Source organism: Ciconia boyciana, chromosome 1 (genome assembly GCF_034638445.1).
Source record: "Ciconia boyciana chromosome 1, ASM3463844v1, whole genome shotgun sequence".
NCBI lineage: Eukaryota > Metazoa > Chordata > Aves > Ciconiiformes > Ciconiidae > Ciconia > Ciconia boyciana.
In genome coordinates this window covers 69,306,793-69,332,641 of record NC_132934.1, presented here as the reverse complement: position 1 = coordinate 69,332,641, position 25,849 = coordinate 69,306,793, and the positions used below count along the sequence as shown (strand labels likewise).

Genomic DNA, 25,849 nt, shown 5'->3' with positions numbered 1-25,849 from the left:
TACCTAAAACAGCACCGAGCTTTGAATGTCTGATTCAGTGTTAAAGGCTGGCTTGCTGATGCTTTTCTGAACACATTCCCCAGGCCTTACTCTCAACTACACTAATAGCTCCTCATACTTGTACCTGCAGGAACGATGTCCTACCTGGAGAAATTCGGTCAGACCAGCATCTCTGGACAGGGTGGGCCCCATTTACAGTCCTGCAGTGGCCCTCTGCCCTTGCCACACCGGCTGCAGCTTGCACTGCATTAAATCCCACCACTCCAGCTCCTGCTCGGGCTGCAGACTGGTATTAAATGGAAGCAGCTGGCCTCCTCACCACCCTAATCAGATTGAAAGAGCGAGGGAGGTGAAAAAAGTTAGCGCTTGCTCAGACACATTTGACTATGTCTGAGACGATTACAGCCTAAATGCTCAAAGGGGAGTTGATGCTATGTATTGATTTATACAGTGAAACACCTTCTAAAGCCTGTTGGGAAGAGGCTCATAACCGTGTAACGCTGCTGTTAGCTGATTACCATATGATCTTAGGTAAATCTGCCTAAGGGTTGTTTTTTTTTAGTGGAAATGCCCCACAAATAAAAGAAGTCATCTGTCATCTGCTAATACGTGCTAAATGACTGCTAGCTTATCAGTGGAAAAGTAAAATGCCCCCCCAAACTGCGTGAGCTGTTCCATAACATATGGGAGCTATTTACTGTGTCAAGACCCATGAGCCAGGAAAATAGATGGAGGACAGCTCATATCCACGTTTTTTATTATTTATGAGTATTTTATTTACTTGCTTGCAAACAAAGCAGTGGACTTGGCAGATTCAAAGCATTTTTGCAATAGATTTGTCATGGTTTAGTAATCAGGAAAGCCAGAACTGTTGTTTGTTTGAAGAAGTCTTTCAAGCAGCAGTTCCCGGATTTGGGATTGAGACAGTATTTGAGGTTATTGACTCCAAAACGTAAATGGGATCAGAGGGCCACGAGCTCTGCTTTTAGTCCAGGCGTGCAAGCGGGGTTTGGGGGTTGTTGCCCCCCAAATGCAACTTTTGCTAGGGTGGAGTCTGTGCTAGCACAGCTCTGGCTGTGCCAGCACATAGTGTGTAAGCTAAAGGGATGGGCCAGTGTGTGTTGTGTTGTTTGGGTTACTGCCTGCTCAGAACTTGCACAGCAGTGAGTTGTAAAATTGTGTTTGCTACCTAAATAAATGTGTACGGCGCACTTACGTGCAGTGAGTCAGTTTGCCTAGGGCAGCAGGAGAGCAGAGGTTTCCAAAGCCACTGCAGCCACAGGCTAGCAGAGAGGCTCAAGCAGAAGAGACTTGGACATTCAGATCCAGAGAACATGGATTCACAAAAACCCACAGGAGAGCCCAGGCTCCCAGTGAATCAACGTGCCTGGGTCTCTGCAGCTTGAGAGTCTGCCTTTTTCTGTCACAAGCTGCAGGGACTTATGTGGGCTAAATCATTTCCAAGCATGGTAGGAATGGTGCAGGATGCCCAGCTGGTGATGGGGGAAGTCCTCCCTCAAGCTTTCCAGCCAGCCGAAGGACAACACTTGGTGTTACCTCCTTATAAAACACTCATTATGTGTAGTAGGCCTCCAGACAGACTGGATCGACTGGAGCCATCGAGCATTTGGAAATTTTACTGTTGACAGTTTATTCTGGTTTTTTCCTTTCTTATGCCTGCAGACTGGAAAATTTTTTGGTGCAGTGGATGGCTCGGTAATGACCCAGCTGCTAAACATGGGCATGTTCAGGCGGTAAGTGGGGGATCTCTGCGCTATACTTCTCTTTCTTCAGCTGGTGTGTGGGTCAGAGCATATTGGTCCCCATAAGCAGCACCACTGAGCAGGGGGAAAATGCACGTGCTGGTGCATGTGGCTCTCTCATTCGGCTACAAGAGCTCCTTTAGCTACCCACTCCCTCCCCTGACCTGCTCAGCCATCATCACCACACACCCTGTTTCTCCTCATCTCCTGCTCTTCCACCTGCTGCAAAGCACCAAGAGAGACAGTAACTCCTGATCTCCATTTTGCCGGAAAGCAGCTGCTCCTCTGTCTTTTCCAGGGAAAGATGCTATGGGAAACACTTCTTGGTATTTTGGGTGAAGTGCCTCAGTTCCTCCTGCCACTTGGAAAGCCTTTCTATGAGCAGTTGTCTGAGAGCCCCCCAGATGTGGCGTTGCAGCTGGCTGAGCACACTTCTCTCTCTCCTAAAAATACCTCTGTTCGTCTCACTCCACTCCCCCAGCCCATGTCAAAAGAGAGTTCAGAGTTTCAGTGGCTTGAAAACAGGAACCAGGGGGACCTGAGGTAGATACAATTATAATTCTCCTGCTTCACAGCCTGCTTTACTCACCATCTGAAATTAGGGACATATTTCCTCCTGTACTGACCCAGTTACAATAATCCGGGGCCTTATTGCTCTGTGAAATCCAGCACTGACCAAACAGCAAAGCCATGTGTAAGCAGGCCCCTGCTTTAGTTCTTCCATACAGAAACTTTTATAGAAAAAGTAGTGCACGCTGACGCGTGCGTCCCGTAGGCAGTTGCATTGCTTGCTTTTGACTGCTTGCTTGTTTTGTGTTGATTGCAGGGTGACGATGTATGATTATCAAGCAATGTGCAAAGTACCCTACCACCACCACAGCGGTGCCCGGCCTCTGCTCAGCGTACGTATCTGTCAGCACACAGCCCTCTCTGGGCTTGGCTGTGGAGGCTTTTTCCTAGGATGCCTCCAACACCTTGATGTAGCATGATCCCCAAAAGAGCTCAGTAGCTGTTTGCTTTCAAGGGACAGCAATGTCCAAACTCATCTAAGGCAGATTTCTGAGGCAGTGATGGCCACTGACAGTGGTTTCCAATTTGGCTCTCTATTGGCATATAGGATCTCACTGAAAATCGGAAGGACCAGGGAGAGGACAGGAACTAGACTATGCCAGGCTTCTCCTAAAAGCTGAAGAACCAGCTTGCAGCTGAAATGAACAGAAGTGCTTTTACAGGGCATGGTTTTACTCAGCAGCTCAAAAAGGAGAGTTGCACGGTCAGGGAACAGAGCATCTGGGAGAAAGCTGTCAGCCTCTCAGAGAAGCGTCAGTGGGCTTGGAGCAACAGAGAGAGGGGTTAAAGCTGCCGAGAAATGCCGATAGCCCAGGGAACAAGCTGTCAGAGTGAATAGTTTTGCCAGTACCCAAATGCAACCTCTCTTTAGTCCGATACAAGCTAATAATCTCATCCCACTCTACCTTCCTAACCTGGCCTCGAACAGGCAGAACTAAGTAATTACTCAACACTCAGGCCACTTCAAACTAGTTGAAGCAACCCTAAACAGGGATGTGTTTATTGCTGTTATAATCGGGTTTTTGATACTTTAAAATGTGGGGTGCTGGAAGTACATCCTACACCATGACATGGTCAATTTTTTCCAGTAAAAGAATTTTCAACAAAATATTACTTTTTAATAATGTGTTACATTTTTAACAATATAGCAGTTTTGGCAATAGCTATACTTAAGCTGTATAGATAAAATATTGTGATTGCAGTGAAAATATTTGCTTGAGCATATCCTCGAGAATTTTGATTACTGAAAGAAATGTCACAAAATACGAGCTGCCAAAAACCAGGTGAATTGGGAAGAGACTAAAAAGGTGAGCATTCAGCCTTCATCTCTCCCTTTCCCCTCTTAGCAAACCCCTTGAAAAGGAAGAAATCAAGAAAAGTCCATTTTTCATGCGCATCGTTCAAAGGAAAAATCGGTCAAATTCCCAACCATCTATACATTTTATTATTTGCTGACTTATTTTGGTTGAAGATAAGTCACTTAGCAGTAATGGAACCTTATCTTGTGTCCTGTGACTGCCGCATCTGTTTTGGGTTTGAGGATACGGGCATGATTATGAGAGGGAGAGATGAAAATTAGACATGGTTACCATGAAGAAAAGAACCAGCAGGATCCTCTGCAGATGAATTGTCCCTGGGACAATGCTGGATTTCCAATTTGTAGCTGAAAAGCAGGAAGATGATAGAAGTCATGCCATCTTGAGGAAAAGCTGGATGAAAGCACAGTTAAGCATAATCAATCAATGGCAGATAATACTAAATCCTGGGCAATGCTGTCGCTTGTCCCAGAAACACCACTTGCTATCAGAATATAAAAGCATCCTAAACTGGTGGTGTCCCATTTAGCTGTGTTTCTCTTCTGCTCTGAGCTCTCAAGGTCGTCCATACTGGAGAGAAATCATCAAGCAATTACATCTTCAAAGTCCTTCATACATTTGCGATAAACTCCCTGACCCTGACGGGGAGGGGGTGAGAAGATATTATTAGTAGCAAGGCAGCTCTGCTGGCTTTTGATGTATTTTGAACATTTTCCAGTGATGCTCAGACCTTGAATTTCCAGCCTGTCTTCAAGAGCTCTGATCAGTGGAGGGAATTGGTCTGAAACGTGGGGTCCTGCATAACAATTATAAACTCTGACCAGGTCCTTATGGTATTTCTCATCTCTTCTTTTGTTCTCCAGCCAATTTATGCCTTTCTAGCTGCAGTGAAATGGCTGATAAGTGATTTCCTCATGTGAGTACCAAATGATGGGGGTGTTTGGGAGGCTCAGACCAACGGGGACGAGAGCTGAGAAAGCTGCAAGCGGAGGCCCCTGCGTAGGGCATTGCTCTCAGCCTTCTCCTGACATTCAGCTCAGCGCCTTGCTCCTAGGAGACTGAAAGCTATTACTATTCCCATTTTGAGAGGCAGAGGCTCAGAACGGGTCTGGGATTTACCTGAAGTCACTCAGTACAAAGTGGCGGAGTCAGAAATAGGACTTGGGTCTCCCGGGGCCCCGTGCAGATCCTTGATGCGAAGTCCTCTTGCCTGTCTCCTTTGCCCGTGATGAGCGAATGCACACCTTTGCTTCGTGGGGGGCGAAGGCTGAAGGAAGGAAGCCAGGGAGCTCACGTCTGAGTGACAGGCAAGGGAGGAGAGAAGGGAGGCCGTGAATCAAGCTCCAGATTCAGGCTCACCTCAAACTGCTGGGCGGAATCGGAGTTCAAGTTCAAATTAGGATGAAAGTGCTGCTGCTCAGCTTGCTGGTATGCTAAAGGCAAAGCGTGGAAAAGATCCAGCTCCTAGGGCTTGAGTGTAATTCAGAATAATTCAATGTAATGTGCAGCTACCTCCGTGTAGCCAGTGTACGGGCTCCCTGATGGCCACCCGTGCCTGCTCCTCAGGTGTGTCTCATGGTGACTGAATCCCCTCCCAGCCTCGGGTGCTGCCGTACTCAGTCCTTCCTTCGCTGGCAAGGCCCCCACACAGTATGCACTGCAGGTAAAAGCCCATTCAGTTATTCCACAGTACAGATCCCATGATACAGAGCTACACTCTCATCAGGTGGAGAGGAAAGAAAAAAAATTAAAAAAAAAAAAAACCTCAGACTTCCACTGCCAGCAAATTCATAGTAAACATTTTAGAACTGATACTCGCCAGGCGATGGGGCCACCTCCCTGACACCTGCATCCTTCCAGGCTGCTGAAAAAGCATCCTCTGTTCTTGCTCTTTTGACAGCTTCCTTTTGGAGTTTAACATCAGTAGCTTCTGGCACTCAGACAACTTGGCAGATGGTGAGTACACAAAAGTCCAGCTGCCCCATAGCACGTGAGTGTTACAGCCGCTGGTGGCAGAAGAAGCTGTACAGGGAAGCCTGGCCTCATGTGAGGAGCCCACCATCTGCCCCGCCACCTCTCCCTCCATGGACCGTGGAATCCAGCTTCCAGGTCCCACTGCCGCCCCATCTCCCCCGACTCCCACCCCCATTTCAGGCTGCCACAGCACCAGGGCAGTCAGGGTGAGGTGTGTGCGGCTCAGAGCACGCTGCTTGCTTTCCTCAGGGTAGCTGCTGGGGTGGGGGAGGCTCTTCTTTCCAAGGACCCCCACCCTACGTGCAGTCGGATGAGAGAGACCATCAGCTGCAAAGCCCTTCATTTGGAAAGACTCCCTCCCACTCTTTCCTGAAGGTGGGCTACAGGACAGAGCAGGGCTGGAGCAGCAGGCTCTCCGGAGCCTAGCAGGCATCCCAGGAGGCTAGCCGGAAATCTGTAAGGTTCAATAACACATGGAGGGTCTTCATTTGCCCACTGGACCCTCTCTGGAAGAGAGAAGGTAATGGCACATGGTGTTGCACAGCAGCTGAGTGCAGCAGAGGGGTACGTCTGGGTTGAAATCCAGTGACCTGCCCTGCAGCTGCAGTGCTGCCTGCTAAAAACATCCCGGGAGTCTCTGCAGTCGCATCCCTGCCCCACAGGCAGGGGGGATGTTAATGGTCCTGAGGTGACCCGAAAGGAAAGGTGAGGAGTGCTCTGCGCAGCCATGTAGGTGCCTTTATTACAGCCTCACTAATTATTCAGCGCTACTGGTGCTTTTAGTGGAGACGGTGGTACCTTCCCTGCTAAATGTGGGGCTGGTGCTTCTGCACTGAACTCTCCTGGTGTAATGGGGAAACAGCCATTTTTAGAAAGCAAAATTTCCTTTAGTCAGAGAACCATGTCTGGGTACTGTTTAGGTCCCGCTCACCTCTTCCAAAAAGGATCGCCAGAGATGGTGGTAGAAGTTGCAGGTATCCTCTGTGTGGCCCTGGCTGCTGCTTAGCACACATCAGGATAACGGGAGTGGCCCCACGCAGAAATCGGTGGGGAAGAGTCAGATGAGCAAGTGCAGTACCTGTGGCAATGCAGGAGGCACTGCTCTTTCTGGAGGACAGACAAACCTGGTGTTCCTGCAGGGAGCTGCTGTGGATGCTAAATGGCTGCAGTTTGATTTAGTCTTTCCTTGAGGAGATGTGAGAAAAAGGGAGGAAGGTTCTCACTGCTGCCCTGCTCATGGCCATTTCCTTTTGTGCTTTCTTCATCTCTCTCCTGCATCACCTCCATGACTGCTGTGTGCAAATTCATCTCTTCGCTGTGCTGCCATCATGTGAAACTGTCATGTGGCTCCATCTTCACTGTGCGTCTGTGTGTGTCTTGCGACTTTTCCAGCCAAGGCTGTCTTCCACCACTGTAAGTAGAACCACTTAGCAGTGAAAAGAGGAGGATTTAGCTAGAAATCCCAGGCTAGGAAAGACTTTTTTTCCACCTTTTGGACAATGGGGAACTTGCAGAAAGGTGTGACAGGGACAAGGCAGTGCCTGGCTCAACTTCCCTGCGCTGCAAAGAAGCAAGCGATGCTGTTGCTCGTTTAGCTGGCCGAGCTGGAGATTGAAGGTCTGTTACTGAGAAGTCAATAAAAGAAGGAACATGCCAGCCTCCCCAGTGGCTGCAGGCACAGACAAAACCATCACTTGTTACTATGGCATAGATGGGCCTGTAGCCTGCGTACCAGGGCATGTCCTTGAGGCACTGTGGTTCCCAGCTGCCCTGTTCTTTTCAGCCATTACACCAAAACCAAAGACCAACCCGTGTCTTCTCAAAGGAAAAACTGTACAGGTCTCGTAGACTTCAGTTATTAAGAGGCAACTTAAGTCTTCTTTTCCACACCCCATGGCTTAGCTCCTTATGAATCCCAGCCCAGCTCCAAGATAATGCAGAATTACTTACAAGCAGTTCAGCTGATAAGTATATGCTCTAGCTCATAATCCACTCCTACAGACTAGTTAGAAATCCCTCCAGACAGAGTCCAGACTGTGGCTGAGTTTCTATCTCCCTGCTTCCATATCTAGCTTGTATTCACCGATTTGCTCTCTGCCCAGCAAGACGTATGTGTGAGACAGAGATAGAGAAATAGAGACAGTTGGAATGTGTCCTACTGTATGAAGAAGAGGAAGAGAAAGAGAGGGTGACTACCGATGAAAAAAATGAGTGTCCATGTGTCGGGGGGAGTAGCGGGGTGGAAGAGTACTATTGGGGCTGGAAGAAATGGATTGCACATGTTGTTAAGAAGGGGCTGTAGATTTTTGCCAGAGATGTTAACATTTTCTTGACTGCATGCCAAGGCTGGTGTATGCAAAAAGTATGTGAGAGAGAAACTGAGCACACATTTATTCAGGGATATGTGCAGAGGAATTAATGGTCGGGGATCTAATGCCTGACTCTGCACCTCTGGCTCTGCAGCACTGAGCCTATTTCTGCTTCCCAAGTTCTCTTGCTTTCTGGGAAGGTGAGACTTGCCATTGGAATATGGGCATGATGTATTCAGACTGCACTCATCATGCAAATCTGCTTTTCAGAGGTGGTGAGAAGACATATTTGCTTCCACAGATTTTTCACTGCTCTCAGCATCTCATTCCTCTCTGTGTTTGTAAGGGCTTCTGCTTTTATGGACATCACTACAGGTTTGAAAGCCTTTCATTAAGCCAAAAATACTTCCAGCCAAGGCACGCAGCCTAGAAAGGACTATTTCTAGTATTCTGTAGCTCAGAAAACTTTCTTTTTAACTGCATGCTAATGTACACTGAGGATATTTTACAAGATAATTGATTAAATTCTGTGGTTTGTGTTTGTAACTAAGCGGCAGATTTTGTCTCGTATCCCAGAGTAAATCCACTGATTTGGGTGCAGTTATCCATGATTTCTGCTGGTGCGAAAGCGTTCACAATCTGGGCTGTATAGTTCATAACAAGGCGCAGCGGCTGCCTTTGCTACTCAGAAGGATTGGTTGCCAAATGTCTGACAAAGTCTTTCTGGAAGTGCAGATGGTAGCAACGACAGCTTGGAATTAACTCACTCTTTGCTATAAAGTTTGCAATTTGTTATCAGCTCCTCTGACTGTTTACTAATCCCTGACCGCCAGACTCTCAGAGCGCTGATAACGTTTTGATGTCCAGCATGTGCATGCAGAGGCTCAGCCCAAGCGTTTTGCTGATGAGGTACATGCTACTGGGCTCCTCTGAACTCCTCAATACTGCTGCAGCTGCGTTGCTTCCAAGCAAATTAAGTGGCAGGAGGCTTAAGCATAATCTCTGTCATAGGTCTTGTCTCTGTGCAGAAGTTAGGAGATTTTAAAGTGGCTTCTTTTCATTTAGCCTGTGCCAAGAAACTGATTTAAGATGGTCTGTGCAGGGGACTTGTGCCAATTTAGCACAGTTTAAAAACACAGCTTGGTGCACGTGATGAGGTTAACCCAGAGCAAGTCAAATTGCAGATGTTCGTGAAAGACTCCAAACAGAAACGCAACTTCTGTTCGTGACTTAGCCCATACTGCACTGCAAAAGTGCCCCTGAAGGGACTAAACCCGCTGCACTTCCCACCGCTTACCTCCAGATGCACGGGCTGCTCCCGTGAGTGCCACCACGGCGCAGTTTGGCCCAGGATTACTGCTTAAGTGTTGCCTCTCTGGTCCTGCGTCCAGAGCTGAGGTACAGCTCTTGCCCAAGCGGGTCAGGCCAGCAAGCAGTGCTGGTCAGCACTGGCAGAGGGTGCAGCTTTATCCTGGGTGTGGATCGTGCAGTCTCTTTAGTTGCCTTTCCCCTTGAGGCCCAGTTCTCCAAGCCTGAGTCCAGCACAATGGCCCTGGTTCAACGCTGGCTGAGGCTGGGAGGCCTCAAATCTCCTTCCATCCTGTATTTTCCAAGCTGATGGTCTGATTCACCCCCTCCCTGCACCCCATTCTTCACACCACTGTTTTTTATATGGCTTTAACTCCATCCACTTTGATGACACTATGTCAGGAACCTGGAGCTAGTGGAGAATGTCATTCTTTGCCAGGGATGGGGGAAAAATGAGGACCTGGATGAAGTCTGTGCTATGTCAGGACCCTTTGCCACTCCTGACATGAGCAATACGCTAAATTCTTGCAAGCAGTTGTGCCACAACTTTATCAGGTCACCCTTGTGGTCATTGCAGCTGTTCTTCTGAGCAAGAATCGGCACGGTCCATCGCCAGCAGCTGTGCTGCGGTGACAGCACTGGTCACTCAGTGCTGCAAATCCGGGGGTAACACAACGGGACTGTGACGGTTCATTGCTGAGGGACCAATGCATGGTCTTGCCACAAAGCACGTCCCTGAGAAGGTCTGTCCCTGGCCCAGACTACGATAGTCTGGCCACCTGTTTTAGAGTTTGGAGCTGTTTTCCCAGCCACTAGTACAGTGAACTAAGGCTGAAGGAAAGGGCTTCCGCCATTCCTCACACTCCTTTAGTCCATTAGGGACTTCACTGGCCAGAGTAGAGTTGCCAGCGCTGGAGCTGGTCTGAGCTGGAAAGCGTTTGCAGCTTCTCTCCTTTCAGCATAAATGGGGATATTCTGGGTGTTTCATCAGAAATGTCTAAGCCTTTGAAATTCACCCCAGTAATAAGGTCTTCTACAGCTCATCCCAAATGTCCTCAGGACTGTTCGTCCCCGTGACAGGTGCCAGTCAGAGGCATTCTCCATTAGCAAAAATGGGAGAGGCTTTTCCATGCTTCTGCAGTGTGGGGTTTGCACAGAGGTTATGGTGAATGGTGACGGAGCACAGGCAGGCAGCTCCTGGCTGGCGGCAGAGTTGCTGCCGGACCCTGAAACGACGAGTTTAGTTGATTAATTTAGTGTGAATCCCGGGTGAATAAAGAACAAGGCATCATGCTGAAATCAAGCCCTGTGTGCTTTTGGATCTGTGCAAAATGAACCTAACCGTGATACCAAAAGGTGGGTCCCACTGTCTGGGAGGATTTAAGTAGGAGGCTGCCTTGTGAGTGACATTTTTAGAGAGTTAAGAAGAAAAGCATGAGGCACAACTACGGGGGGCTCTGGACTGCAGGGAGGTGTTTGAGTACCTGTCATATTCACCTGGGAAGGCATTAGAGGGGAGATTGGGCTGCAGCTCCTGGCTCTTAAATGGATGTCTTGTGTCGCTGGATCACCGTGGTGGAGAGAAAAATCAGAGAAAATCATGCGGCTTTTCTCTCTCTCACGTAATCCACATTGTTTAGACAGCAAGCTCCGCGGGGTGGTGCCTGCCTCTTTCTGTGTGCTCCGGCAGTGTCAGGGGAGAGGAGACCATAGCTCTCAGTGAGGGTTGTACAGTGATGCAAATTACCCATCAGGATCACGGATGCCCTCTTGGTGCCTTCTTACCATACATTTACTGATTAAAACCCGTGTTGCTGCATTTTTCTATAAATCTTCAGTGCCGCTGCTGCAAGGGATAAGCTGGTCGTCCTCCACATCAGAAGGACTCTCTTCTCTGTCCGTCCCCCCCAGCAGGGCTGCTGGCAGCCGCTGTGTGGGTGGAGGGCTGCGGAGCGAGTCTTTTGTGCTCAGACCCAAAGCTGCTGTAGAAACCATTTCTCATACTTGTTGTTGGCTGAGCCGCAACCACCTCTCCCCTAGCAACAAAGCCTCGCTTTTCCACCGTCGACATTCCCCTGTGTCTTACAGAGGCAGGCACTGGCTTTGCTACCTCCAGCTGCAGAAAATAATTGCCAGAAGGGCCCAAGGCAGTAGTTTCAGGCAAGGCAGACTTTGCTGAACTCCTAGAAAGGCTGCCCTTGCCTCTCGAGGGAGGCTCAGTAAGGCGGTTCAGCTCCCCCTCATCCCCAAATTAGTTTGGGAGTCCCACAGAGTGTGACTGATGAGTGATGGAGCAGCTGCTCCCTACCTCTGCGGTGGATGGCTCCCTCCAGGAGCCAGTGCCACGCGTTAGCTGGGTCTCTGCTGGTCCTCGAGAGCCGTCATCTGCGTCCCTGTGGTCTCGGGCCAGATCTCTTTGCTGGCAGTGTTTTCTTTTTTATGTGACACATATTCAACCCCTCAAATTGCCTCCTGTGGGCTCGCTCTGAAATGTCAGAGGGCTCAGGAAGGATCAGCGGTTGACGGAGAACCCCACCGCAGACACACAGGGTCCCTTGTAGGGGCAGATCCCGCAGCACGGGCACTGAGGACCAGCCCAGTCGCAGCTTTGAATGTTTAAAAAAGTGTGTGAACCAGGGCTGGATTAGGCAGGAGGGACTTTATTGACACTGCTGGTTCGGTAGACCCCCCGCCTCCTTTGAACACGGGGTGCTAGTGCCCAAATGCTCCTGCGTAGCTGGCCGCGGGGTCCCTGGGGTGCTGTGGCCGCTGCAGCCCCATGGCTGTGTCTTCAGCAGGGCAGGGTGCAGGCTTGCTTCAGGGAGGCGAGTGGGAATATTGGGCACATTTCTCACATAGGCCGGTTTTCCCACACCACCTAGTGGGACCAGGGATCACTGCCTGGCTGCTTTCTGCAGCATCTCCTTCCCCTTCTTCCCTGGTAGGCACCTGCTCTTGGCCACTGTCGGGGGGTGGGGAGAGGGACGCAGGGCTGCTGCTCCAACCTACATCGCTAGTCTTAAATGCTTCCCTCTCAGTGCAGACCACCCCGATATGATCCCCTTCCCTTCACTTCTCACCTTGTCTCCTTACCATCGCAGCTCACAAGCACAAGAAGCACGACACCTTGCAGCCCTGTGACACCGAGTACCCCGTTTTTGTGTACGAGCCGGCCATCAAGGAGACCAACGGGCTGATTGAGTGCGGAGATTGCCAAAAGTAAGGATTGCAGCTTCCCTTTCATTTGGGGCCTTGTGCACCTATCCCCAGGTTGTGACAGCACGCAAGCCTCATCGCAGAGCCCACCGGTGATGGCAGTGACTTGAGAAGAGTCGCCTGCCGCTGTGCCCATCACGTGGCCACCGCCGCATCCACAGCTCTGGACACAGAGCAGAGCTAAACAGCCATGCTGGACAACAAGGAGGTGAAATGACCAAGTTACAACTTATCGGTCAAAGAGAAAAAAAATTTAAAACATCTGTTAATAAGCAGAGGTGGCTGTAGAATGAGGGAAAGAGCATTTAAATAGATATGTATCTTTCCATTCCACAGATTTCAGAAAGGAACCTCTTCTGTTTTTTCACGTTTCTGGCAAAAGTTTTCACCTTAGAAAATTTTCCTTTTTGCAGTGCTTTCGGCTTTCCTGTTCCTTTTTATATTTTTCCCTCTTTTCTGTTTTTCTACAGAAAAAAGAAAAAAGCAGGGAGGGGGATAAAAAAAAAGTGTTAAACTGAAAGAAATGAAAACACAGGTCCACTTTTTTATTTTCCATTTTCATTTTAAGAGAATGAACAGTCCAAAATAACAGAAAAGTCATTGTGAAAAGAGGCCATTTTCAGTGGTTGCATAGTGCCATCAGCAATCACATGCGGAAAGGTGACAGAAGAATGAATTTCCACTGGTCCAGCTTTTCCTAACGTGAGGTGTCCAAACAGATCTGACTGGAATCACTCTTAAAAAAAAAAAAAAAAAAAAAACAAAATCCTACCTAGTCTCACTTCAGCCTTGGGCCAACTGCAGGAAAGACTTAAAGGTCAGAAAAACAGCCTGCGCTACTCAGCATGACTTTAGGAAAACCAGGCCTTGCCAAACATTGTTTTAGAAGAAGCGATGGCAGATTTGGTGACAACAAGGTATTGTGTAGGTGCAATAAGCTCTGGGTAGGAGCTCTGCAGAGGAGCTGCATGCCCCAAACTGACCTGGTTGTGCATTAGGCTGTTGCTGCAGGGATCTCCGCCACTGACGCAGCCTGGGGCTGACCCCTCCTTGATGGAACCCGGCACCCACCCACCCACCCTGGGAAAGCGGGCAGAGGTTTCCACCATGGGTATCTTGTACTGTGGTGGTTACAGCAACCCCCCGGGTGGTGGGAAGTGGGGAGGGGGTTGAATGGTCTCAGGATGATGAGCCCAAACCGTGTGTCTCCTACTGCCCATCCCTCTTGAGTCACTGCCTTATGGTATAAGGGGGGGAAGGCAGCACCTTGCCAGCTCCAGCAGCAGCAGCCCCTGAGTTCTGCTCAGCTCTGTAGTTACAGGCGCGGGACTGGATTGCAGCCTCTGGATACTGGGCACATCTCTTGCAACTTTCATGTTCGGGAGAGACACGTGCCCTGACACAGGCTCTGTGGAGCATTAGACAGTGGCCCACTGGGGTGTGCAGGCTTTCCCCATCACGTTTCGCAAGCCCAGATGGTTCCCAGTGGAGCAAGGATAGGCTGGGTGCTCCATCCTGGGCAAAAAGTTGGCTTGCGGATTGGTGCATGGGGCACCTCTCTCTTGGTTACAGAATTTGTGCGTGGGTTAAAAATCTGCTTGTCAAAGCTCCCAGAGCAGTCATCAGCCAGGAATACTAATGAAATGGTGCGCTGCAGTGTGTGACATTCAACACCTCTAAAAGTGAATACAGAAATCCCTGGAGGCTAGAAGGCAGAAAGACTAGGTGGTGAATAACCAGGGAGACAGGGCGGTCCTCCAGTTGCAGTCAGGTTGGTCCGTGCAGTGGGCACATCGCCACAAACCTGTATTTCTAATCCAGAAGCCCTCTCCCTCGGCTGAGAGGTGGTTAGCATGACTGGGAGCGCGCAGAGCCACGTACCAGCTGCAGCTTTGCAGCCCTGCCACCAGTGCAGGCACGCCAAGCCCACCGTCCCTGGCCTTCCCTGCGCCCAGCAGCCCCAGCCCAGCCTGCAGGCTCCTTGCCAGGGCTGTACAGTGCCCGGCGGCAGCACAGCCTGCCAGCAGGCAGTGGAGAACGGCAGCGTGGGCAGCTCAGCCTTGCTTCGGCTGGCTGCAGCCTCTGCGCTGGCAGAGGGCAGGCAATGCCTGCAAGGCATCGGGCAGGGGGATGGCGCAGGCTGGTGAGATGCCCAGACACGCACCGCGCCTTGCGGTGACACCGGCGTGCATACGCTTGGACACGCACCCCCGCCACACCCGCGCTCGCCCAGGGGTGCCGACGTGCACGTGCCGGTGTGCCAACCCACGGTCACAGGCGCATGCAGCCTCGTGAGCACGGCAGCGCGGCTGAGCTGCCCACGCACGTGCATGTGCACACACACTCATGCACAAAACCCTGCACGCAGCTGAAACGCGTGCCTGCCCTCATCCTGCGCTGCCCACACAAGCCCTCGCCGCCTGCACAACCAGGCAGCAGTGCTTCTGCAAGCCCTCACGTGCACGTCCTCGGGCAAACGCTTACATCTAGACACAGCCTTGCTGGCACGTGCCTGTGCTCGTAACCGGACCTTTCTGTAGTCTGCTTGCCCAACAGGGAGGGGAAGAGACAGGCAAACTTGTGGCTGCAAAGTGAAACTGCATGTTTTTTGTTGCACCAAGCACCAGTTGGTCAGTCCCATCACACCAACATAATGTGCGATGCTACTGGGATCCTCCATTTCTCACTCCAGTAACAAGGAATTTAGCAAAACTCTGCCCCTTGCAGGACTGCATAGTACATACAGCCTTGCGTTGTATAAGCACACGCATAAATATATGTTGAATGGCATTGGCACACCTCTGGATGAAACCAGGCCTTCTCAAGTGTCATCTGCTGTGACATGCTGCCACTTTGGGGAGGGCTTGTGTTGGGCTTTGGTTGTTGGTTGGTATTTTTGGTTGGTTGGGTGGGTTTTGGGTTTGATTTTGGCTTTTGTGCCTAGCGTGGACTTGTAAATCTGAGCCAGTTCAGAGCTTCCTGAGGCCAAAAAGGTGTACGTCCCTGGTGCGCGTGGCTGCTCGCTGTGTCTCTCCTGCTTCCTGCTGACATCCCGTTTCCGATAATGTCTGTTTTCTTTGGATTTCTTTGCTGTGGGCCAGGTGGTGCCTGGGCAGCTACTCTGGCTTTGCAATGGGAGGGATGTGCTTTCTCCCGCCCGCTCTTTTCTTCGCAGGATGTTTGTGGCGCAGCAGATCGCCAGCAGTAACCTCCTGCTCCTCGTCACAGATGCCACCTGCGACTGCAGCATCTTCCCACCTGTCCTGCTGGATGTGAAAGAGGTCAAATATATCCTTCCATGCACAGCAGGGATGCACAGCTCCACAGGCCCTTTCGTCTCCGTGTTTGCTAGGGTGGAAAACCTGCTCCCACGACAATTGCCATGGGGGTGGAGGGCATGGCCTGACCCGTGGGAAGCCAGGGAGAGAGACACAGAGCAGGCAGGGTTGCATTGTGGTGGAGAGGAGGTAACAGTCCTGCCCTCCGGCCCCCCAAGAGGAAGCCAGCCTCCACCGGCCAGGCTGTCAGATGCACTGTATGAGGGTGAAGGTGGGACAGGCCAGGAGAAAGGGTCAGTGGTGGGGTGGGCACCGCTCGGCTGGCTCCCCGACACTGCTCCCAGGTGCTTCTGTAACCCATCCCTGCTGGGTCCTCATCCCTCACTCCTCGTAAGGGCGCTGACGTGGTGCAGCTTGTGACCGTGAAGCTGAGCCCTCTCCATGCATTTTGGCCACTTTCAGCTGCCCATCGTTCCTTGCCACCTTCTGGCGCTTGGAGATGTCTCCAGGCCATGCAGGGTGACCTCGCCCTTCCCTTGTCCTCCCCGCTCTGTCTCCCAGGCTGTGCAGTTACACCTACACGACTTGCATCAGGGCCCCATGGGTCTGTGCGGTGCTCACCCCCCTTTTCCTTGCCTGCCACTGCCAGTGCCCTTAACAGCCTCGCACATAACGCTTCAGTGAAGTGTGAACGAATGCGGTCCCAGAAGCTGAGGCGGCGGCCGGACACGTGCCATGCGTTTCACCCTGAGGTACCCCAGGGCAGCACGGGAAGGGAGGGAGAGAATGTGGCTGGGTTTCACCATGGGCATGCCTGTGCCCAAGCACACGTCTCCTCTTGCACCCCTGCGCTGTGTGTATCGCGTGCCCAGCCCGCTGGCTGGACCCAGACACAGCCGTGTGACTCCCCAAGGGGCTTCCTAGCAGGAGACCCTAGCAGGATCATGCTGGGAAGGGCTTGAGATCAGACATCACAGGGTTGCTGGGTTTCTTTGGGGGTTCACCTGCTGGGAGAGCCCCGATTCCTGTAACCTGCCCTCGTGACCGGGACTCGGTGCAGCAGCAGGCAGCTCTCCCGCCTGCTGGGCTGGCAGGAGTTTGGCCCGGGCACCTTCGCACAGCGTGGGAGGCAGCCCAGCTGCCTGTCCCTGCCCCGTGGGGCCAGGAGCAGGCACAGTGGCCTGCTCGTGGGCAGGAGACTCTGGAAGGAGCTGCAGGAGGGATGTGCAGGCAGGAGCCGCTCCTGCTGCAACCTCCGAGGCTGAGGGACGGGTTTCAGGGTGTGGGGCAGAGTATGGCGAAAGCCGAGGAGGCAAGCGGCTTCCTAGCTCGCAGGTGGCCACCATGACCCACGGGCATCAAACCAGTCCCTTCCTTTGCCCCCGGTGATCCTTCCTTTTGGCCGCAGGCATTGCTCCCCCTTCCAAAGGTGAGGGGCGGGCTCCCTTCCCTCTGCCAGCGGCCACCCTGTCAGTAAGCAAGCTGACGCCTTCTCTCCCATCTCCCAGGAAAATGCCCAAGACTGCGGTGGTGCTGCCGAGGTCTCCATCTCGCCGACGCTGCTCCTCCTGCCCCTGGCACTGCTCCTGTGGTGACGCTGCCTGCAACGGTGATGCTGCCTGCAACGCGCCTTACGCGGGAGAGACCCCGGAGGACAGGGCTGCCGCTGGCTGGAGCGGTGGGAGGGGAGAACATGGGGGCACAGGCCGTTCTGGGACGCCCGCTGCGACTCCCCGAGGACATGAGGTGATAATGACACGGCACAGCACATCCTGCATCCTTCAGCACAAGGTCCAGCGTGGTGCCAACGGTGGAAGCTGCTCCGTCCTCAAAAGCCCGCAGCAAAAGGCCTGTGCGAGGACTGGCAGGGTCGGCTCCCGGCACACCACCTACTGAGCTGCTCCTCCCGGCCATTGGCTCCCAGGATGGCCGAGGTCATTGGCACGGCTTGGATTTCACCATCACCTTGCCTCCCTCAGAGCCACTTTGGGATAGTTGGCCCCAGGAGGCAGAGGGCTCGGTGAGGCAGATCTGGCCTTAGGAAAGCAGGAAGGGCGGGGATGCTGTCTGCCTGTCCTTTGGTGGGAGCCACTGGGATTTTGAGCACCCAGGATCAGAGCAGCCCAGGCACAGCCCTGCCAGAACAGGGCCCTCAGTGGTTCCCAGCAGGGAGGCAGCATCTTGGGGGCCTTGGGGGTGGTCCTCAACCAGGATCCCAGGGCCAGGACATGGCACCTAACCTGAACTGCACCAATGTAACACGCAACCAGACGATGGGAAGTAGCACGGCTTGACTAGTTAGCTGCAGCTACACCAGCTCTGCCAAGGAGACCCCCTCCTAACACTGCTAGCACAGCATCCAGATTCTTGTCTAGATGTGGACTTACCTCTAGGAAGGGTTTATGTATGACCCACCAAAGAGGGGGTATGTTCCCCGCTGCCTGCTAGTTTCACTGAAGCAGCTAAGAAACGGGCACTTTTCCCCTCGGAGCAGCACTGCCCTGCTCATCAAAGCTGCCCTTGGTTGTCCCGGGGTGAGCAGCCCCCTGCCCTGAGCCCGGTGTCCCTGGCTGGTGGGCATGGGCCATTTCTCACAGAGCTTTATGGACAATGGGTGGGGAGCACCCATCTTTCCTTCTTTTTTGTACGAACTGCTCCATACCATCTCGTTAAAAACAAATATATGGCATATTTTAAATAGATACTTAAGCTTCAGCATGTCATGTTTGGTGCTAATCGCAGCCCTACACTACATCCCAGAAACCCCTCTCCCCGCTGAACCTGCGGAGACAGGGTGGAGGGACTGCAAACAGAGCTGTGGTGGCCTAGCCGTCAGAGATGTGCCACAACTCATGCGGATGCCAAGGAGTGCTCCTGGTCGCTGCACTGTTGTTTTTACCAGAGCTCCAGGAGGATGAGTCTCTGGCCATGTAGCGGGCGCTGTGAACCAGCGGCTGCACCACACAGCCCACGGCTCTCTGGTCACCTCTAAGGCAGGGTGGGGGGTCCCAACACCGGCGGGGTACATGCCAGGGTAGGGATGCCACAGCCGATGGCTACAGAAGGAAATGGGGTCTCACCTTGAGCTCTGCAGCATCCCCGTCTGTAGCCACCCCAGCACCTGTAGGTACGACGTGGTGGCACCAAGGGAGCAGGCTAGCAGGCCAGCAAGGCAGTGCCTTGCCCTGGCCTCCTCTGCCAGGTGGGCCAGTTTGGGAGCCCCTTGCACCCCTCTGGGCCCCCCGAGAGCTGTGTGGCTTGTCACACCGAGCTGTCACCTCCTGCAGGGCAAGCACCCGCAGCCTCCTCGCTCGCTGCCCGACAAGGAGTGCTGCCTGCGATGCTGCCTTCTGCGCGTGCTGGCCGTGTGGAGCTGCGGGGCTCCTCACCGAGCTCACCAAGCCACCCGCTCCCGCAGCCACCGCCACCGGGGTTAGACCCACGTGCAGCTCCTGCAAAGGGCAGTTTTATGGGAAAGGGCTTTATCCTCACAGCAGGGCTGTCCCCTTCCCCGCACAAGCAGGAGCCCACAAACGCATACCAGGTGTGCTAGGGTCAGTACGGATGCTGCCCCTCCTGCCACCAGCATCACCCGAAACTAAGGGGACAGTACTGCTCACAACCAGGTCCTGATGGGGACCTTTCGGGATGGTACAGCTCCTGCTGTGGTGGGTTTTGCCTTGTCAGAGGGTGTGTTAATAGCAAAGAGGAGAGGAACAACTGTGGTACTGGAAGTAAATCTGGAGGTGGAGATGGTTTCCAGGCTTCAGATGCAGTGACCTTATCAGAGCCAAAAGCAGCCAAGGAAGATGAAGGCAGCGTGGAGGGAAAAGGGGACTTCTGTCAAGGCCAAGGAGCTCGGGACCCACTCACAGACAGAGGAGCCACCGGCTCAGGGCATCCCCCACCAGCCGGCACAGCTCCCCCAGCTCCGCGCGCCTGCCCTCGGTGCCTGCCCTCCTGGGGCACTGCTCTCAAGGGTGACCTCCCTGTCAGAAAGGATTAGCAGTCCCATCTCCACTCAGCTTAAAAAAGATATATAAATACACATTGCCCTGCCGCATACGAACCATCTTTCATTTCAGGTGCATCAACCCGCAATAAACATGGTCCCATACAGACCTGCACTGAAAGAGTGAAGATGTGAATTATACCCAGCTAAGTTGCTTCAGCAAGTTTGTGCATAGGTTGTAACTGGAGGCAATAGGACAGGGGTGAGAAGTGGATTATTTCTTAAGCCAAAAAAATAAGGGTGAAGGTTTGTCCTGACTTAAAACCCGAGCACACGCTGGGCACTGGGCTGCAGAGCCACTCGCACCGTTGGCGCACCGCAGCGTCGAGCTGCTGCAGTGAGAGCAGGATGGATGTCTGCCTCCGTGCAGCCGGCGCTGGGGTGCACCCAGCCAAAGCAAAAGGAGCCGTTCCTGGAGCTGCCGGGGCCGCCGTGCCGGGGCCTCCCCGGGCACCTGCCAGGCAGCAAGAGCCAGGCTGGGGGCCCAGGTGGCCGGTTAGGGGGGCTCTGTGGGGCTGGCAGCGGATGCCAAGCACTTGCCTCAGCCTGTGTGGCCTCGGTCCCACAGATCACATCCCATCCTGCCAGCCCGTGCTGCCTCCTCCGGCGCTCACCAGCTGCTCCCCAAGTGCCCCCCGCAGCAAACAGCTCCCCTCCCACCCACGCTGCAGGGCCTGAGCTGGGGATTGCGGCGTGAAACCGGACGGCAACTGATAGTCGAGAGATGCTCTGGTGTGTCTCCAGAGGAGAGTGGCCCCTGCGAGGGGGCGAGGGTAAGGCATGACCCCACAGCCCCCCGCCACCTGAGCCGAGCCTGCTCTGGGGGTGCCCCGCTCCTGTGGCAGAGCTCCCCAGCCTCTGGCCGCAGGTCTGTGCGGGGAGACGTCTCCTCACGCCCCTCACTGGGCTGCACCGCCTGCTCCCGCTGTGCTTCAGAGAGTGCCCCCACACCCGCACTCATTGCTTGCTAGGGATATCCTGGGCATCCCCCCTTGCCCACGTCCTGCACAGGGGGATGGAGGAGACCCCAGTGTCTCTGGGAAGCTCCAGCGTTTGGGCAGTGCCAGGTACCCCTCTGCAGGGGACTCCCTGCTGCCTGGGGAGGAGGTGTGATTTACAGACCCGCTGCTGGAGCTGGGACGGCTGGGCTTGCTGTGGGGAGCGAGGAGGAGGGGAGTCTCCCCGGGCCCCCCGCACAGCTGCCCTTGAAACCCCAGGGGGTGTGCTTGGCCACAGCGGCTCCCAGGCCCATGCTGCGGCACACGGTTTTGTGAGAGAAGCTCCTGCTTCTGTACGTGAGGTTTCTCTTAGCCCTTTATTAGGAAGCAAACACAGCCCTTTTCTTCCCATGGTGCTGCTGATCCACAGTGGGATGAGCTGGTCCCAGGTATGGCTTGCCTTTTTTTTTTTTTTTCCAGCAAAGCAGACCCCAAGCACACCTACCTGTTTCTTGTCTCCGACATGGGGTTAAGCAAATTCCACTGCCTGCTCTGCTTGCCTGGCAAAGATAGCGGCTCACGGCCCTACAGCAAGAGAAAAATCCCTGGGAAGAGCAGCTGCTCCAGCTCCCTATGTCTTCAGCCATGTGCTGGGCACAGCAGATGAAAATAGGTCACCAAAAGCAAACAGAGGCCAGAGGATCCAACCAGCAGCAGAGAAGCTGTGAGAGGAGCCATCTCTCACTTCCAACCGAGCAGCGTCCCGCTGCCATCCTGATACGGCACTATAAATCACAGCTGTACCTCCTGCAAGATCTCGTCCACCCCTGTAAGCATGCAAACTGTAGGCATTGGCGTTCATTCTGTTAAGGCAAGACTCGATGGGAGAAAAGTCACAAGCAGTGCTCTGCAGTGAGGGGCGTTCGTCAGATCCATCCGACCACCTCTGGCCACCGCACAAATCAGGGGCTTCACAAGCCCTAAAGCTGCAGCAGGTTTCCTCCCAGGCAGGTGGAGAGGGAGCTGGGAAGGGACCTGAAGTCTCTCTGTTACACTCCTTACAGGCTTCAGAAACACCCCACTGCAGGCTGAAGTAACCCTGTCCCCCCAAACGCTGTGGTGGGCAGAGGGCACCGAGCCGCGGGCAGGGATGCACACCTCGCAAAGCATCGTGTACACGTGCCCTCCCTTGACTCAAGCCTTGGGACGGAGCAGAGAGATGACTACACCTTCGAGTATGACCAGACGGGGATGACTTCATCCTGCAAAACAGCAGGAAAATCAGCCCTGGATTTACAGCAGCTGTTTGCAATTAGGAGCGGGCACAAAAGCAGCAGCTTTTCAGCAGGCTGGCCTGAGTCGGCTTATACTTAGCAAGAGCCTGGCACATCGTGGGCTGGGGATGGCAGCGGTCACAGCAAGGAGCCACATGCTTCAAGCAGGTTAAGGAGGGGGTGCCCTTCTCTGCCACAGCGAAGGACCAGTACCACAGTCTTGCTTGGTTTTATGCGTACGTCTCAAACTCGAGCTCCTCAGACTATTTTCCAGGATGCTTTTTCTGCTGACAAAGCCCACCGGTACTTCCTGCACAGAAACCCTGTGCTCTCACAGGCCTCTGCTTGCAGGGGAGGGGGGGGCTGAAGGCAGCCAAATGTGGCACTTGCTTTTGCACAAAGCAATTTTTCAAAAGCGAGTGGGGAAGGAACGTCAGACTCCTGCGTGCTGAGTGCCTCTGTCGCCGGCTGGACCCCGGCTGGATGGGGTTGCTGCTCCCGTCCCCCCTGGACGCAGGGAAGCTCCCCCATCCCTTGGCGGGGGCTGTTCCCCTGCCCTGCCCCAGCTGCAGGGGCCCTTACGCCACCTCTGCCTGCACTTGAAAGGAGCCTTTACGCCTTCTGTCACTCAGCCAGCCAACGCCGCTGTCGTTACCTCCCATGACATCAGCCGCAGCAACGCAGCTCGTCATCAGCGCATGACGCAAACTGTAATAGCCCCACTTGAATGCCACCAACCACGTTTCTTCAGTAAATGCCTCGTGGGCCCCGCAGGAAATTACATCAGCTCTTCCTGCTTTGCTTGCTGCTGCCTCACGTTTTGGGAGCCCCGGCACCCCGCCTTTCCCCGAGCACGTCCCAGCCGGTGGCGGGAGAGGGCTGCGCACCGAGCCCCGTCAGCACACCAGTACACCCCCGTTTGGCTCCACCGGGGCCGGGCAGCGGCTGCTGTCCTTCCTGCCAGCGCTGCGAGGAGCGGTGCGTGCGTTGCACAGGGCTGCACGCAGGTGCTTCCTCAGCCCTCCTCGAGGAAAGGCTGTGGGGACGGCAGCAGGAGGCTGCCAGCCTTCCCGGAGGCCCTGCCACCCCCCGGCTGTCACACCAGGGGCTGGCCTCTCACGGGCAGCAGGGACAGGGACAAGGAACCCCCACGCTGGCGAGCGCGAGTACACCGATGCCGTGTTCCACGCTAGCCAAAAACCCAAGCTGCGTTTGCTTGTCTAAATTTCAGCCAGCAGCGGCTTTCTTCAGCGCCACACAGCCGGCCCCCCCGGCAGCCGGGGCTGGAGCCTGCTGTCACCCCCCTCCTGCCCAGCTCTGAGGGACACAGCATCACTTTCAAAACTGGCAGGAGGCTCCCTGGCAAAGACAGCAAACCCAGCCCGGCTGCCCCTGTGGGCAGCAAGACGGGGGGAGCTGGGCCAGAGCCAGGGCAGAGCCCTCGGCTGGCCACTGCAGCCAGGGAGGTGGTGGCAGCGGCTGCTGCCTCCTGGGAGGGATGGCTTCCCATTTCTCCTTCCCAGCAGCGGCTGCCGCCCCACGGCCCCGGCTGCTGCCCCACGGCCCCGGCTGCTCCTGTTGCAAGCGAATGGGGAGCTGGTGTTGGCTGCAGAGAATGACTTCTTCACTTTAGGGGAGCTCGGCTCCAGCCAGCGCTAAGGCAAACCTCAAACCATATGCGCAGGTTCGGCATGCTTAGAGACGAAAATAAAAGATAGCTACTGGAGCAGGTTTGGGTGTCATATGCATCCGTTATGGAAATGCATCGTTGCTCTGGGAACCCAGCCAGGCACACGATTTTCCCATCTCGTTTACAACTAGACCGGTTCGGTTTTCTGCCAACTGTGAAGAGCCTCTGTGCCCAGTTGTACCACTATAGAGATGAAGCTGCTAATAAGCAAGATCATCGTGAATCTCCAGTGCAAACAGCTCTGAGCTCAGAAACAGTAATAGCTCTGTTGTTCAAACAGAGTTCAAAACATGAATTTTACTAGAGAAGAGAGGGGCAAAGGTGAAGCTCCTGGAAATGCCAGAATTAAGACCGAGCAGGCAAACCATCCCCTTGCGCAGGCGCGGGAGCGCCAGGCTCACGTCCTGCCACCCGTCCCCAAGGAGCCTACCTTCCCGACGGCAAACAAGACGGTGAACAAGGGACCAGTTACGCCACAGTCCTTCCTCTTGCAGCGGCTGAACTCAGCACTGCCCTGGTGATGCAGGGCAGAAGGTTTCCTCCTGCGTTTTTCCTACGTTGCTCATCGTTAAAATAGCTGAAGATGATCAGATGTGACACGCTCGATGTTGCCGTGAGCTCGCGGCCGGTATTCCTTCTTCATAAAGACCATATAGACCTAGGAATTAACACACATCTTCTCCAGGGAGTTGATCTTTTCAGGAAACTTCAATCAAAGCAGATCAGTGCTCAGCACTCCTGGAAATAAGCCTGGAGAGCTTCGGCTTGGGCACTCCAGACAGATATAGAAGCACTGACCAGCAGGAGAGTTTGGTTCAAACAATCTGCTTGATACCACGGGGAGGGGGGGGAGCAGGGGGGGAGTGGAACAAACTCAGTTTTGCAGGGAAGCCTCTAATAGCTTTAACTAAACCAAACTCAGCTCCTCCATCCTAATCATACGCTTAATTTATTTCCAGCTCCTTAAAAAGTTAGGCAATGGCCTTAGACATTCACCTTGATTGCAGCACTTTAATCCATACTCAGGATAAGTTCACTCTTAGCAAAGCAAGTGATTCCTGGGAGAGGGCAAAGCACGGCCACAACTACACGCAGAAGAGGTAGGACGTACAATTTCAGCCTGCGCAGGCAACTTTTAAATATCACTCTGCTTTCTGAAAACAGAATAAACCCAAGTCATATTCAAATGTGGCAGCTTTTTTTAGCGTAATTCATGTGTAATCTGATGCCGGCGTTCTCCACGATCCTTGAATTTGCTTTGCATTTAAAAAAAAAAAAATCCATCCTGAGACCTCAGGCTGTCACAGGTCATTTACTGGAGCTGGCTCTCTTACAAGGCACTGCAAAACATGTATCTTGAGTCAAGTAACTGATTAACAGCACAGCTGTAGACGTCCAGACTCAGTGTGAGCCAACACAAGAGGAGGATTAGGCCTATCTTGCCCAGGCAGTTCACAGATGTTTGCTGACAGCCAAGGAACAGCGATGAAGGAGCAGAATGCCCCACTCCAGGCACAGGCTGTTCTGGTCGGCACCAGCCCCACTCCCTCCCCAGCCAAACCTGACTCCTTCCCACTCCTGCCAGCCCCTGCACACCAGGAACAGACGATGAATCCCTTACTTGGGTAAAGGCTGGGAGGCGTTTCCTCTACACCAGGAATTTGAGTCCGGGCCTCCCAAACATCTCTTCCCAATCTCAACTCACCTGAAAATTTGCCCACAACAACCAAGGTCTCCAGCACTCAGCCTCTTTCCCCCCACTTCTTGTTCTTCACACCCTCAGTCCTTCCTGCCCATTTTCCTCCTCACAAGCTCTCACCCCCGAGTGCTTCACCTTTGGCTTTCCAATACTGTCCATAAATCAGTTTCTGCTCCTTCCACCACGCTCCTTGGCCAGTTTGTTCCTTTCCCTGGTCTGCCTGTTACCCCCTGGCACCCAACCTGCAGTGGTAAGAGAGAGCCCTTTTAAACCTTGCAGCAAGGAAGGGGACAGTACACATGCAGTCTGCTCTAAAATCTGCAACACCAGGAACTGGAAAACTGAGCCACTGAAAATTAGCGTCTCTAAACATGCAAAAATAGATAACCTTTGAAATTATAGCTAGCCTAGGTTCGGATGGAGGCTTGGGGGATGGAGAGAGAGAGCTGACAAAGGCTAGCCAGCCCCAAGACCACCCTGTAGCTTTATGCCCTCACTCTAC

The 25,849-nt window shown here is 53.4% G+C and overlaps 1 protein-coding gene, 1 long non-coding RNA gene and 1 pseudogene across 2 annotated transcripts in view; 1 reads left to right on the top strand and 2 right to left on the bottom strand.

Moving 5' to 3' along the window:
* CACNA2D4 (calcium voltage-gated channel auxiliary subunit alpha2delta 4) overlaps positions 1-12,463 on the top strand; it is a 125,502-nt gene extending 113,039 nt beyond the window's left edge. Inside the window, exons 31-35 of the mRNA XM_072873295.1 lie at positions 1,684-1,754; positions 2,590-2,665; positions 4,513-4,565; positions 5,550-5,605; positions 12,342-12,463. Of these exons, the coding sequence (XP_072729396.1) occupies positions 1,684-1,754; positions 2,590-2,665; positions 4,513-4,565; positions 5,550-5,605; positions 12,342-12,463 (378 nt within the window). The remainder of the gene's footprint in view (positions 1-1,683; positions 1,755-2,589; positions 2,666-4,512; positions 4,566-5,549; positions 5,606-12,341) is intronic.
* LOC140656965 (uncharacterized) lies at positions 3,653-24,182 on the bottom strand. The gene is made up of 4 exons (XR_012044182.1): positions 24,079-24,182; positions 12,321-12,649; positions 9,230-10,466; positions 3,653-7,034 (listed from the first exon to the last, which is right to left on the bottom strand). It is a non-coding gene; the product is annotated as an uncharacterized lncRNA (long non-coding RNA).
* On the bottom strand, positions 7,018-8,847 carry LOC140649061 (uncharacterized; annotated as a pseudogene).
* Positions 24,183-25,849: the final 1,667 nt, after the last annotated feature.